The sequence below is a fragment of the Oryzias melastigma genome, linkage group LG18, assembly GCF_002922805.2.
Source record: "Oryzias melastigma strain HK-1 linkage group LG18, ASM292280v2, whole genome shotgun sequence".
NCBI lineage: Eukaryota > Metazoa > Chordata > Actinopteri > Beloniformes > Adrianichthyidae > Oryzias > Oryzias melastigma.
In genome coordinates this window covers 19,672,290-19,685,069 of record NC_050529.1, presented here as the reverse complement: position 1 = coordinate 19,685,069, position 12,780 = coordinate 19,672,290, and the positions used below count along the sequence as shown (strand labels likewise).

Below are 12,780 nucleotides of genomic sequence, written 5' to 3'. Positions count from 1 at the left end.
GGGGGGGGGGGGGGAGTAGCAGCACTTCTACACATGCACACACACACTTGGACACAAACACACGTGCTATTATGGAGACCTGCTATGGAGACCCTACAAAGGAGCATCAAATCGGCCAGCGGGATAAAAGCAGGAAGAGGAACAGTGATTCCAGGGACCATTAACGCCATGGTGGGAGGATGGGGGTAGGACTACCCCCCCTCCCTCCACCAACACCACCGCCACCGTCAGAGCCCAGCTCAGCCCTGCAAATAGTCGTCTTTTCCTCTCCAATGCCGCCGTCGTTGACTGGTCGGACCTCAGGTCACGGGCCTCACTGAGCGCTGTCTTTGTTCCTCAATTACGGTCTCCAGGGTGACGCGGGTTTGCCCGGTGAGCCCGGCCAGCCGCTCATCAACGGGATTGTGGAGTTTGTGGGTTTTCCCAAAGGAGACAAAGGAGAGCAGGTTTGTTGGACACACTTCTCAGAGGAAGCGCTGAGATGAAGGAGGGCTGCTGAAGCTTCATCATCAATCGCCTTCATGAGTGTGAACCTCTCAGAGTCCTCCAGCTCTACAAGTGTGTGAATGTGCTGAGCACCAACGACAACCCTCATGTCTGCACCGCAAACCAACCATTGCACCAACCGAGAAAGCGCATTGTCTCGTTCATGCGCCGTTTACTTTACTGAAGAATGAAAATGGTCAAACTGACATTAGATTAGATTAGATTAGATTAGATTAGATTAGATTAGATTAGATTAGATTAGATTAGATTAGATTGACACAGTTAGAATTATGGTAAATTATTTTTAATTTTAATGCATTGGAATAGATTAGATTAGATTTGATTTGAGTTGATCGTTACAGTTAAAATGATGGAAAATGTGATTTGGTGTTCATGCTTTGATTGGATTAGATTAGATCAGATCAGATTAGATTAGATTACATTTGATTTTTTGCGTTAGATTAGATCAGATTAGATTAGTATAGATTGATCCAGTTTACATTACGGTGAATTGAATTAGATTTTTTTTTTGCATTTGATTAGATTGCATTAAACCATATCAGATCAGATCAGATTAGATCAGATCAGGTCAGATCAGGTCAGGTCAGGTCAGGTCAGGTCAGGTCAGATCAGAACAGAACAGATCAGATCAGATCAGATCAGATCAGATTAGATTAGATTGATACTGTTAACATTATGGTAAATTACATTTGATTTTTTGCATTAGATTAGATTAGATTAGATTAGATTAGATTAGATTAGATTAGATTAGATTAGATTAGATTAGATTAGATTAGATTGATAATGTTAACATTATGGTAAATTACATTTGATTTTTTGGATTAGATTAGATTATATTAGATTAGATTAGATTAGATTAGATTAGATTAGATTAGATTAGATTAGATTAGATTAGATTAGATTAGATTAGATTAGGCTTGATTTAATTGGTACAGTTACAACTCTGGTGAATGAAGTTTGATTTAGTTTTAGTGAATTACATTAGGTTGAATTAGATCAGACTCAACTCCACAAATTTGTAAATATATAGAGTTAAAGAAGAGTCAACTTAAAATGTCATAGAAAAATTAATCTGAATAATTGCAATAAACTGAATTTTAAAGCCTGTGCGGAATTAATAGTTCAGAACAGACAACATGATCTCCACTAAAGCTCCGCCTTCACCTTGCTCTCTGTGTATTTCAAAGGGAGAACCAGGCCCAAAAGGATCAGTTGGATTCCCAGGACTACCTGGACTGCCTGTAAGCATTCCTCTTTCCCCTCTTTGGAAAGGTGGGAACAGACACAGGTCTAACATTCTCTTATTTTGTTTGAATCACTCGTTCCAGGGAGCTTTCGGTTATCCAGGTGAAATCGGAGAGAAAGGCATCCCTGGATATCCTGGAGGAAGAGTAAGACCCCCTCATCATTGCTGCGCTCAGAACCTGCCTTTTCTACATCTGTAATGTTTCTAATCTTCATCCAAACAGGGTGCTCCGGGTTTTAATGGACCTCAGGGCGCTCCAGGGTTACCGGTACATTCAATTAATGCTACGATTAATATATTTATGCCTTTGGAAAATAAAAAAGTAATAAATTGCATGTGTTGTGCACTTTTCATTGACGAGTGCTACAAAAAAATAAAATAAAAAAAATGGTAAAAGTTACAATAAAAGATGAAAAGATAAAAGTAAATCAGGTAAGTGTCGTACTTTCACAGGGCCTGAGAGGAGACCCAGGATACTCCGGCAGTCCAGGTTACGACGGGCCAAAGGTGAACCCCCAGTCTCTATTTCTACTTCGTTTTCTTTTAATTCAAAGGATGACATTTTTTAAGCATCTCACACATTGTTTCTCTTTATAAATTTGGGTTTATACAAATTTTTGGTTATTTTTAAACTTTACTTTGCAGAGTTTCACAGATCCACTGACGCTAGCTACCACAAATATGTCACACGTTCATACTGTCTCTAAGTTATACTAGAGTTTCTTCCTCTTTAAGGCCATCGGAATAGAAATTCAAACTCAAATTTCATTAAAAATTGTAAAGTTTTGTCATAAAAAGCAGAACATCATCTGCAAATAAAGCAACTCTTCACCAGGTTAAAGCTAAAGAGAGTTGGTGAAGAGCAGTGAATATCTAAGAACTGAAGCTTTTATTCCGTTTTGTGATTTTATTTGTGATTTTATTTAGTGATTTCTGTTTCTCTGATTCATTTTTCTTCAGAATGATTTTCAGCACATAAAAACTCGATCACACTTTCAGCCATTTCTGCAATCTTGGTTTCAAAAAGTTCAACTCCTTAAGGATATTATTACTTGTATTTTTGGTATTCATAAACTTCATGGTTTTTACGATTTAATGCAATTCATGCAATTTTTAGCCCCATTGAAATTAACGGGAATTTTTCAAATGAACCAATTCATGCAAATTGTTTAATTAAAAATATTCAGCATGTTCAGGAAATTCATGCTTGTACTTTTGGTATTGTTAGATTTCTTGCAAATTTTGAAATATTATGCAATTGTTTACGATTTTACACAATTTTTTCATTATTCAATTCATTATGCAAACTGTAATGAGAAGAACATTAATGCTGGAGGTTTTTAAGGCTAATTTTTAGTTAAGCTAATATTTCAGTAACACGCTAATGTGTTTGGATAATTTAGCATCTAATGGGGTTTCTTGGGCTAATTGTGAGTTAAGCTAGTATTTTAGGAGCGTGCCAGCTTTTATGGCCAATTCTGCATTTACTGAGGTTTTTTGGGGCTAATTATGAGTTAAGATAGTATTTCAGCAATGTCCTATTTTTTTTTATTATTTGTTTTATTATTATTTATTTATTTATTTTTTTGGCTAATTTGGCACCTAATAAGTATTTTGGGGCTTTTTTGGAGATAAGTTCAAATTTGAGCTAAATGCTTCCTTTTTGGCTAATTTGAGATCTACTGAGGTTTTTGGTTCATTCTGAGTTCATACGTTTATGCATTTTTAAATTTTATAGAATTTTTTTAATGTTTCAAGAAATTCTTCAAATTCTTTGTGCACTTAATGTAATATCTGCAACATTAAGTACTTTAGCAATTTTAGCTGTATGCAGATAGCTTTAGTATGTTTAGCAATTCCTTTCTGATTTTCTAGTTTTACTTCCTCAAAATATTTTGATAATGCTTTGAATTTGATATCATATTTATACAAAAAAAGCAGTAAAAGTCATCTATATTAAAATATTAAACCCAATTTTCATTCAAAGTCACAACTGCTAAATCGTAGAAACGTGGCTTCACCCTGGTGGTCTTGTTATATTTTCTGCTGGCTCTGTGTTCCTCACAGGGTGACCCAGGAGACCGTGGTCCTCGAGGACCTCCCATTTATGTCAATAATTTTGGCATTTCTGCTCAAGGTGAAGCCCAGACACACATTCGGTTGAGTTGTTTAGGTTTGGGTTGAACCATAACGCTCTTCCTGCAGGTCCTCCAGGAGATCCTGGCTACAGCGGTGCTCCTGGCGTTCCCGGTGACCAAGGACCCACGGGGTTCCCGGGACTTCCAGGCGAACCTGGACGTATTCTGCCAGGTAACGAATTAAAGAGTCTTCAGTAAACTGGATCCATGTGACTCTTCACCTTTGGACTTTAAAGTACTGCTGCATGCCATATTCTAGAGTCACCAGGACTTCCAGGTCTACCTGGACTACCCGGCCTGGAAGGAGAGAAAGGAAACCCAGGCCCACGGCTTGATGGTCCTGAAGGACTCCCAGGTCTGCCTGGACCACCTGGACCTCCTGGACCTCCTGGACTCCAGGGTCCTCCTGGTGAGTGTGTTGAGCTGCTTGGAAAGCATCTCTTCATTCTGTTGCAGGAGCGAGATATATATTTGTTGTGGAACTGTGGCTATGATCCAGCTCGTCTTCACAGGGAGTTCCTTCTTTCCACAGTAGCAGACGTTTCTGAATTTTTTTCTGGAGTAGAGACCAGTTCTTTCTAAGAAAATAAAAAAAAAACATAACAGCTGTCTGACTTTGCTGTCCTCCAAGGCAGGACCTCTGATCCCTGTGTCATCTATCCTGTCAATCCCAAAGGTCAGTTTACAGCTATCCTAAAGGCAGCCATATTCCTGCAATCGCCATGGCAACACCAAGCCTCTTAAAGCCAGATTAAACGGCCTCTTTCGCTTTTTTATTTTTTATTTTTTTTGCTCTCTGCTGCCCTCTGCAGCGACTAACGGTAAGTGGAGAGTGCAGACAGCTCCTTCCCGGGGAGGGAGTCTCTGTACGCCAGGCTACTGCTCGCTCTTTGGCCACAGGGGTCGCCAGCTGTCAACAACCACGAAGGATTTTACATGGACAAAAAGGACTTTCTTTACCCACAAATTTATACACACATTAAACATAAAGATCCTGTGAATACACCAAATTGTAATTGTAAGCTTTGGTATTTTAGAGGAATAATTGGCCAGACTAACGTCAAATTATAACTGCAAAGAAAAGTGACTGTGTTCCTTTAAGGTCCATGTGAAATCACTGAAGCAGTTCTGCTGTTTTACATTTTAATATGAGGCTGTCATGTGAAAAAGAAAGTGCACAACATTTTTATGTCAGAATGAACGTGTCTGTCTTTGCAGCGTAAAATGAATATTGATGACAATTACATTATAGGCTGCACATTTGGACAGGATATTTTAATAAAAAGTCACTTATTTGGGAGCAAATACACTCAAGATAAACTTCCTCCAGTTATTCCAGAAAAACCCAAAAGTTTCCTGGACACGGGAACCAGCATTCCCAGAGTACCGTCTACAGAACACAGCAAGGGGCTAGACAGAACACATTCTGGACTGAATAGAACCTTCAGGCACTCAGAGACTGGCCTGGAGCTGCTCTGCGGTTCTAGGACTGAAATGTAAACCGGACTATTTCTCCTGAATCTGAGAAGATTGTCATTAAAGGGTAACCAAACAGGGAAGTTGGAGGCTGACTCCGCCCATAGCGGGGAAAATCCAGTCAGAGGGGTGGAGCTAGGGAACAGGACTGTTATCATTACTGGAGCTGCAGGGCGGGACTTAAATGATTTGACCAATCATGAAATTCAAATATAATACCTCGATTCAACCTGTAGGGGGCAGCACACCGGCAGTTTTTGACTATTTTCTAGAATTAAACAAGTTTATTTTAATTCGTCAAAAATTTGACAATGACCAACAAACAGCACCTTTAAACCTCCATTTATAGAGGTCAACAGCCAATAAAACATGGATTTAGAGTTTGGTTACCCTTTAAAGGAATTTCGTATTTATGGTTCTCAGGTGCCATTCAAATCTGGACAGAATCTTTGTTCATCAGGGAACCGGAGCAGAAAGATACTTCTCAAACATCCATGTTTATAGTGGTTTGTCATTATTGTTTTGTTAATGGTAAATTTGTTCCTACAATTTTACCATTGATGTGTCCAATAACATTGTTAACTCTTGTAACGAGAGACCAGAGGGAAGTAAAGGTTTACACATTTCTATTTTACTCTCTTGTCTGTTGCATGTGTGAGATGTAATTCTATGTTTCCACCTTTCAGATCCACCTTTCACCTAACTGGTTTAGCAAAGAAACCGTGTGGTGTGTTAGCATGTTGATACGAACATGTTAGCATGTTTTTGCATCTGAGTATTGCTCCTGAGTTCATAAAATATGAACAACTTTTATTTGCTTTCCATTTTCACAGACAAATGTCTGGTGAAAAAAAAGAAAAAAAATCTATTTTTATAGAGGATAATTAGTCAGGTGAGAAAGTTTACTGACTTTAGCCTAATATCTTTAGAGCTATTGAAGATAATTAACCAAATTTGATAGATATCTTCATTTAAAATTCTTTCAAATAAATGACGACTTTGTTGTAGCATAAATTGGACAATCAGTGTTCATGATTGATATAACAACAATTGAGCAATGTATTTGTTTTTTTGTTTTTTTTACTTCTTAAGACTTTAATCTCTTAGGACACCACATTTTCGTTTATATAACCACAGCAGCTAATTTTTCTGAACTTTAATTTCTTTGTCAGAAAGATGCTAAAGGTTTAAAAGGCATTAAAAGAGTATTAAGTCAGTCTACTAGTACTAAAGTACAAAATACTAAGTACTTTATCCCCAAAGTATTTACTTCTTCAGGCTTCATTTTCACTGTTCAGAATCTTCTGGGGAACATCAGATGTTATCCATCTAGTGTAAATATGTCTGTAAAACAGATGTGAGTTTACTGCTGTTCTGTTTGCAACATAACTACACAGTGTCAAACATGTGATTAAATTCTACTTCATCCTCTTCGGTGTTCCTCTTTATTGTGTCCCGGTGCGTCAAAGCAATTTCTTTTTCACATGACTGCGTTCACATTTCAGTGCCTCTCCGTGTCAGCCTCTCATCTTCCAGCAGCAGCTCCAATCTGATGGAAAATTAAGCAAACTAACCTTTACTGGTTTATCATTTCTTTGCTGATTTCCAAACTCAATAGCTGTCGGGACGGAACGTGAACCTCATTTTGACTGTGAACATGTGTGTGTGTGTAGGCTCTCCTCAGGGTGGCCCTAGTATCCCCGGAGTACCTGGAACACCCGGCGCCAGAGGACCGCCTGGAAACCGAGGGTTCAAAGGCTTCAGAGGTGCGGGCTTCAGGAAATAATTTTGGAAAAGGGGCTAATTTCTTACCAAAACCCTCATTCCTGTCACTGCTTCTGGTTTCTGACTCTCAGTACCTGATTGACTCAGACCCTCTAAGACATGATATGTGTCAAAGTCAAGGCGCGGGGGCCGGATCCGGCCCTCCAGATGATTTTATTTTATTGTTATTAATGGGCTGATTTTATAGTGTGCTAATTTCTAAGTTGTATGATTTTTGACAAAACATATTTTTATTGAGAGTAAAATATTGAAAGTTATTTAATGTTTGAGTCGATTTATTCTGGAATAATATTGAGACTTTTTATGATTCATGATTAGGTTTAAAAGTTACGATTTTAAAGTTTTAAAAATTGGCATTCTGCTAGCTTTTTGGACTGTTTTGGTATTTACTAAGATTTTTTGGCTATTTTGGAGTTTAGCTAATATTTCAGCTACATGCTAGCTGTTTTGGCTAATTTAGGATTTTTCAGTTTTTTTAGGCTAATATTTCAGTTACATGCTAGCTGTTTTGGCAAAACTATTTTTTTGTTGTTTTTGTTTTTTCAGTTTTTTAGGCTAATTTAGCATTTAGCTATTATTTTAGCAGGCTATCAGCTTCAGCATTTTCAGCTATTAGCTGTTTATCCTGTTCAGTCAGTGACCTAAGGTATGTTTTGGATTTGACACCCCTGCCCTAAGAGGGCAAAGATGTGAGCTCACTCAGAAGATGATGTTTTGTTTGTTCGGGATTCACTCAAGTGGTAAAGGGCGTATATTCATTTAGGGCTTTATTACCTTTCTTGATGGCCCAAAGGGCTTTACAGTCACTGGTGTCAACCTGTAACCACCAGGAGCAGTGGGCGGTTTAGCTTCTTGCCTAAGGACACTTCGACACATGGCAGAAACCAAATCTGCGACCTCCCGATCAGAAGCCGACCGCTTTACCACTGCACCTTCGCCCCATTTATGCACAATGGATAAAGAAAAAATCAATTAGAAATGTTTTACTGGGGAGAGCTTAGCATGCACTATGGTCTTATGGAAGAGTGCAGTAAGTGGAAAATGAAACTGGATCTCTTCCTCCAAAGATCATTGGTGCTTAGTTTTAGAAAGGGCGTAAGTTTCCCCATTGAACTCATGTTAGCCAATTTTCTAACTTATTTTTTCATAATTGAAATTATTAATTGTTAAAACATACTCAGCTAAATTGAGATTAGTGCTTACTGCTGTATTTGTAATGTTGTGTTTTCTGCAGGTGACCTTGGGGCTTGTGCCTGTGAGGGAGGGGGCTCCTCAGGGGCACCTGGGTTACCTGGACCTCCTGGACTCAACGGCAGCCCCGGTGCCACTGGAAGGAAGGGGGAACTTGGTGACACGGGATCACCGGGGTTCAGTGGCCGTTCTGGTCCTGATGTGAGTCAGATTTCAGAGGATGGATTGTATCTCTGCTGCTCTGGAGTTTCAGACTTTTAAAAAAATAAAAACTGTTCCTCTCTGCAGGGCCGGCCTGGTAACAGAGGCTTCTCTGGTCCAAAAGGAGAAAAGGGGGAGTCGTATGTAACGCAGGGCTTTCCAATCAAGGGGGATCGTGGAGCCCCTGGACCCCGAGGACCTCTAGGTGAAACTGGAAGACCTGGCAGAGACGGGCTTCCTGGCTTTCCTGGATTCCCGGGAATTCCTGTGAGTATCTGGAAAAAGGTTGACGTTTAAATGTTCACTCTAAGCTTCTCTGCAAGCCCTCCATAGACCTGAAAGGAATTGCTACAATTAATTTATTTGGCGACACATCTTCTATTAATGTTTGTGCGCTCCTATCCCAGGGCGACCCTGGCTTCGGTACAGCTGGAGAAAAGGGATTCTTGGGCTTCCCGGGAAGCAAAGGTCGTCCTGGAGGCCCTGGGGAGCCTGGCATTGGCTATGTAGGGCTGCCTGGCTTGCGGGGTGAGCCTGGAGACCAAGGTTTTTCTGGGCTGCCTGGGCCACCAGGTTTACCTGGACCAAGAGGTAAGTGACTGAGGTAACTCAGGGTAGGGTGGGACTGGGGTATGTGAGAAGTTTCTGTGGTTATGTTCTTTTTTAGAGCACAATGACAGATACATCCTAAACAGGGCAACAGTGTCCAAGACTTGTGTTTCACAGTTGCCATAGCAACCCCACCCGAACACGGTTGAACCGACAGAAAGAGCCAGCGCTCCTCATGGCTGCAGCAGCCGGACCGGACAGAGTTGGTTTTCCTCTGCAGCTTCCTGCATCCTAACTCCACGATTAATGTTCTCCATTAATGTGCTTCTGCTCTGCTGCAGCAGTGATTCATAAACCGCTTTAGGGCTTGATTGATTCACAGTTACCAGAATTGATTCACTGACATGTGCAACAGTTCATGTGCTTTTTTAGTCTCAGGCAAAGTGAGAGGGTTTACTGTAACAGCAAATCTTGAATCCCAAACAGAACAAAACAGTTTGGAAACCAAACGCTTTTAGAGAGATGATGAGGCAAAGAGATTTATGTTTTTCCCTTTTCTTTATCCACACTGGAGAGGGGGTTTGAAGGTTCTAGTAGTACAGAGGTCTTTTAGAGAGACTCTTTTGTGGAACTGTACTATACCATTTTGCTTTGAGGAAGCTTCTGGAGAAATGCCACTGAAAGTCTACAACAGAATACAGAGAGAGAAGCTGTGGTTTGGATGAGAAAGTCTAGAGTGAAAGAGAATTAGATTTTGGTAAAGGATCATGATGTTTGCAGATGACATTGTGATCTATAGTGCGTGCAGAGAGCAAGTGGAGGAACATCTAGTGAGGTAAGGGTTTGCTCTGGAAAGGAAAGGAATGAAGGTAAGCTTCAATATGACAGAGTATCTGTGTGTAACTCGAGAGGAACGGTCAGTTTACAGGAAGCAGAGGGGGAGCAGGCGGTGGACTTTAAGGACTTAGAGTCAATCGTCCAGAACTAGAGTTGGAGAGGTGTATACAAGCAGGTTGAATTCGGTGGAGGATGATTTCATGTGTGACCAAAGAGTTTCAACAAGTTTGTGGTGAGAGCAGCTATGTTACTGGTTTAGAGACCAAGACAGAGGTAGCAGAGATGAAGATGGTTCTCTTTGGGAGTGACCAGAATGGATAGGTTCAAGAATTAATCCATCAGAGGAACAGATTATTGTAGATGTTTTGGAAATAAATACACTGCATCAGATTGAGATGATTTGAAAAAGTTCCTTGACGCCTCCTTGAGGAAGTGTTCCAGGTATGTCCCACTGGACGTAGACCCCAGGGTCTATGTCTCTCGGCTGGTCTGGGAACGCCTTAGAGTTTCTCCAGTGGAGCTGGAGGAAGTGAACGGAGAGAGGAAAGTCTGGGCTTCTCTGCTTAGACTGCGACCCGGTCCCAGATGAACAGAAGAAGATAAATGAACAAGTTTAGAGAAAGAACAGTGATGATGTTGGAAGAGGTCAAGAGGAAGACCAAAGAGGAGGATAGTGGTTTGTGTGAACGAGGAGGATGCAGATGATAGGATTAGATGGAGGCAACACCCAAAAGTAGCAACCGAAAGACTAAGATATTATTGGTTTACCTCAAGGCCTCAAGGGCCACAGTGTCTACAGGACATCCAGATATCCAAGTCCTACTCCTGACAGATTACCTGGTTCAGGTGTGTCCAGGCAATTAGAACATCCCAGAGCAGGGTATGTTGGAGAACATGCAGGAATCCGGCCCTCGAGGCCTGGAGTTGCCTATCCCTGGTTTACACAGATAGAAGTCGTATCGATATTTATAGATTAAAGTAATAATATCGACTGCAGCAGGCTAGCTTAAAATTTAAAGCAAAATCTTTGAAGAAAGTCGTTAACTAAAAAATAAAACTTTTTTTTTGTACTCACCCTCTCCTTTCCGAGACTAAATAACACCTGAACTATGACGCTAATGCTGACTGATTTTTGCTTATACATTAGGGTTATTGCCTCTCAGGGAGGAAAAAAAAACAGGAGAGAATTTGTGTTTCTTCTCTCCTCTCCCTGACGGAAATAACCCGATCGAGCAGTCTGGCTCTGATCCAGCGTGCTTCTGCTTTAACTCCATTAATTCACTGATTCAGTTGATTTGTTTGATGAAAACAAAGACTTTACAGGCGCATGCAAATGATCCTGACTGGCTTTGTATGCTGCCCCCCCTCCCCTCCACCTCTGTGTCCGTCTCCTTCCCCCGTCTCCATCCACCATCCCCGTGTCCGTCACCTTCCCTGTGCATGTCTATCTGTCCAGGTGAAAGCGCCTGTGGACGGGTTAATGACGCCGAAACGGGAACGGGTGGGTAACTAACATTCTCAACCTCCCCATCAGAGCAGCAGGCTGGATGGGCGTTAGTTAAGTCTGTCGCAGCGTTCAGGGTCGCTGCGACAGTGGAGTCAAATCCAATAAACCTTTATTCGTAGAGCTTTCATCATGCAAATTTTCTGCAGATCAGACTTCTAAAGTAGAGAAAAAAAAAAGGATCAGATACAAACTTAGACAAGAACAAGCTAGATTGATGTTCACAAAACTTTCCACGTATGCCGCCAGTTTTTTAGCTGAGTCAGCAGATTTTTTGCAACAGTTTTTTCTTTACCATGACCACAATATTAACATTGTCATATTGTATTTTATATTGTTTTGTTCAGATTGAGGTGGTAAAACCATACATACCCTTTTACAACATTCCGATATAAGAGACCTTTCCCATTTTTCGTGAAAAGATGAAAATAGCCAAATCTCACACTTTGCCACAAAATGGCCGCCAAGCCATGGGTTGTATGGCCATCCCATAATAATTTCAAAGGTATCTGGAACCAGTTTTAGAGACCAGAGCAAACGGCACCTGAGGATGTGAGGGCTCCAGTGAGATGTGAATCATTTGCTCCTGAAGGTGGGTGGAAGCTTTTATAATAGTTGTGAGTCTGCAAAGGGGCTGTGCCCCCACTGCCCTCCCTCACAACAGCCACAGTGCTGATCCTGCTGAAGCTGCTAAAACCTCTGCTTGCCTGTGGACTCAGGCCTTTCCAGCGTTTGAGCCGCTTTTTCATGCCATGGAGATCCTACTAACAACATCCCGTCGCTGCCACAAAAAAAATCAGGTTTAACCCACATTAACCCAAATCAAAGCCTGAATTCCAGACACTCACTGTTAAATTACCACTCGTTTTCTCTGGGGTTTAAGTTTTTTCCAGCTATTGAGGTTTAGAATAGTGAGGTTCAACAAAGTTGGTTCACCAGCAGCAAAGGAGTAACAACGACAGGAGAGGACTTCAGGTTTCATGTTGATCTGCAGTTAGCCTGTCTTTATCTGTGAATCTGTTAAGGTTGTTCCAAAGCTCTGTGTGTATTCCTGAATTTGAACCTGTCTGCGGCCCCTAGGTGACTTGTTGCCCTGCAGCATACCTGGACAAGCCGGAGAGCCTGGGATTCCTGGCTCACCTGGACGCCCAGGTAAAGCAGAGGAGAGTTCGTCCTGGTTTTATTATAAAATATGTTAGTACAGCTCTAAAACATGAAAATGTTAAAGCAAAAGCTAAATTTTGGGGTCAGGGTTAACTGTTCTGAAATCCAAAGATAACATCTCACATAAAGAGGTCCAGAGTTACACCTTGCTGTCTCTGTTAGGCATAAAGGGTCAGCCGGGT

The 12,780-nt window shown here is 41.0% G+C and overlaps 1 protein-coding gene across 1 annotated transcript in view; it reads left to right on the top strand.

Moving 5' to 3' along the window:
* Positions 1-12,780, top strand: part of col4a6 (collagen, type IV, alpha 6) — a gene marked incomplete in the record, with an annotated part of 106,998 nt that overhangs the window by 76,235 nt on the left and 17,983 nt on the right. Inside the window, 15 exon segments of the mRNA XM_024287809.2 lie at positions 1,695-1,748; positions 1,836-1,898; positions 1,977-2,021; positions 2,207-2,260; positions 3,821-3,890; positions 3,959-4,063; positions 4,151-4,300; positions 4,523-4,567; positions 7,041-7,133; positions 8,387-8,544; positions 8,632-8,811; positions 8,952-9,135; positions 11,387-11,431; positions 12,515-12,586; positions 12,761-12,780. Coding sequence (XP_024143577.1) covers positions 1,695-1,748; positions 1,836-1,898; positions 1,977-2,021; positions 2,207-2,260; positions 3,821-3,890; positions 3,959-4,063; positions 4,151-4,300; positions 4,523-4,567; positions 7,041-7,133; positions 8,387-8,544; positions 8,632-8,811; positions 8,952-9,135; positions 11,387-11,431; positions 12,515-12,586; positions 12,761-12,780 — 1,338 coding nt within the window.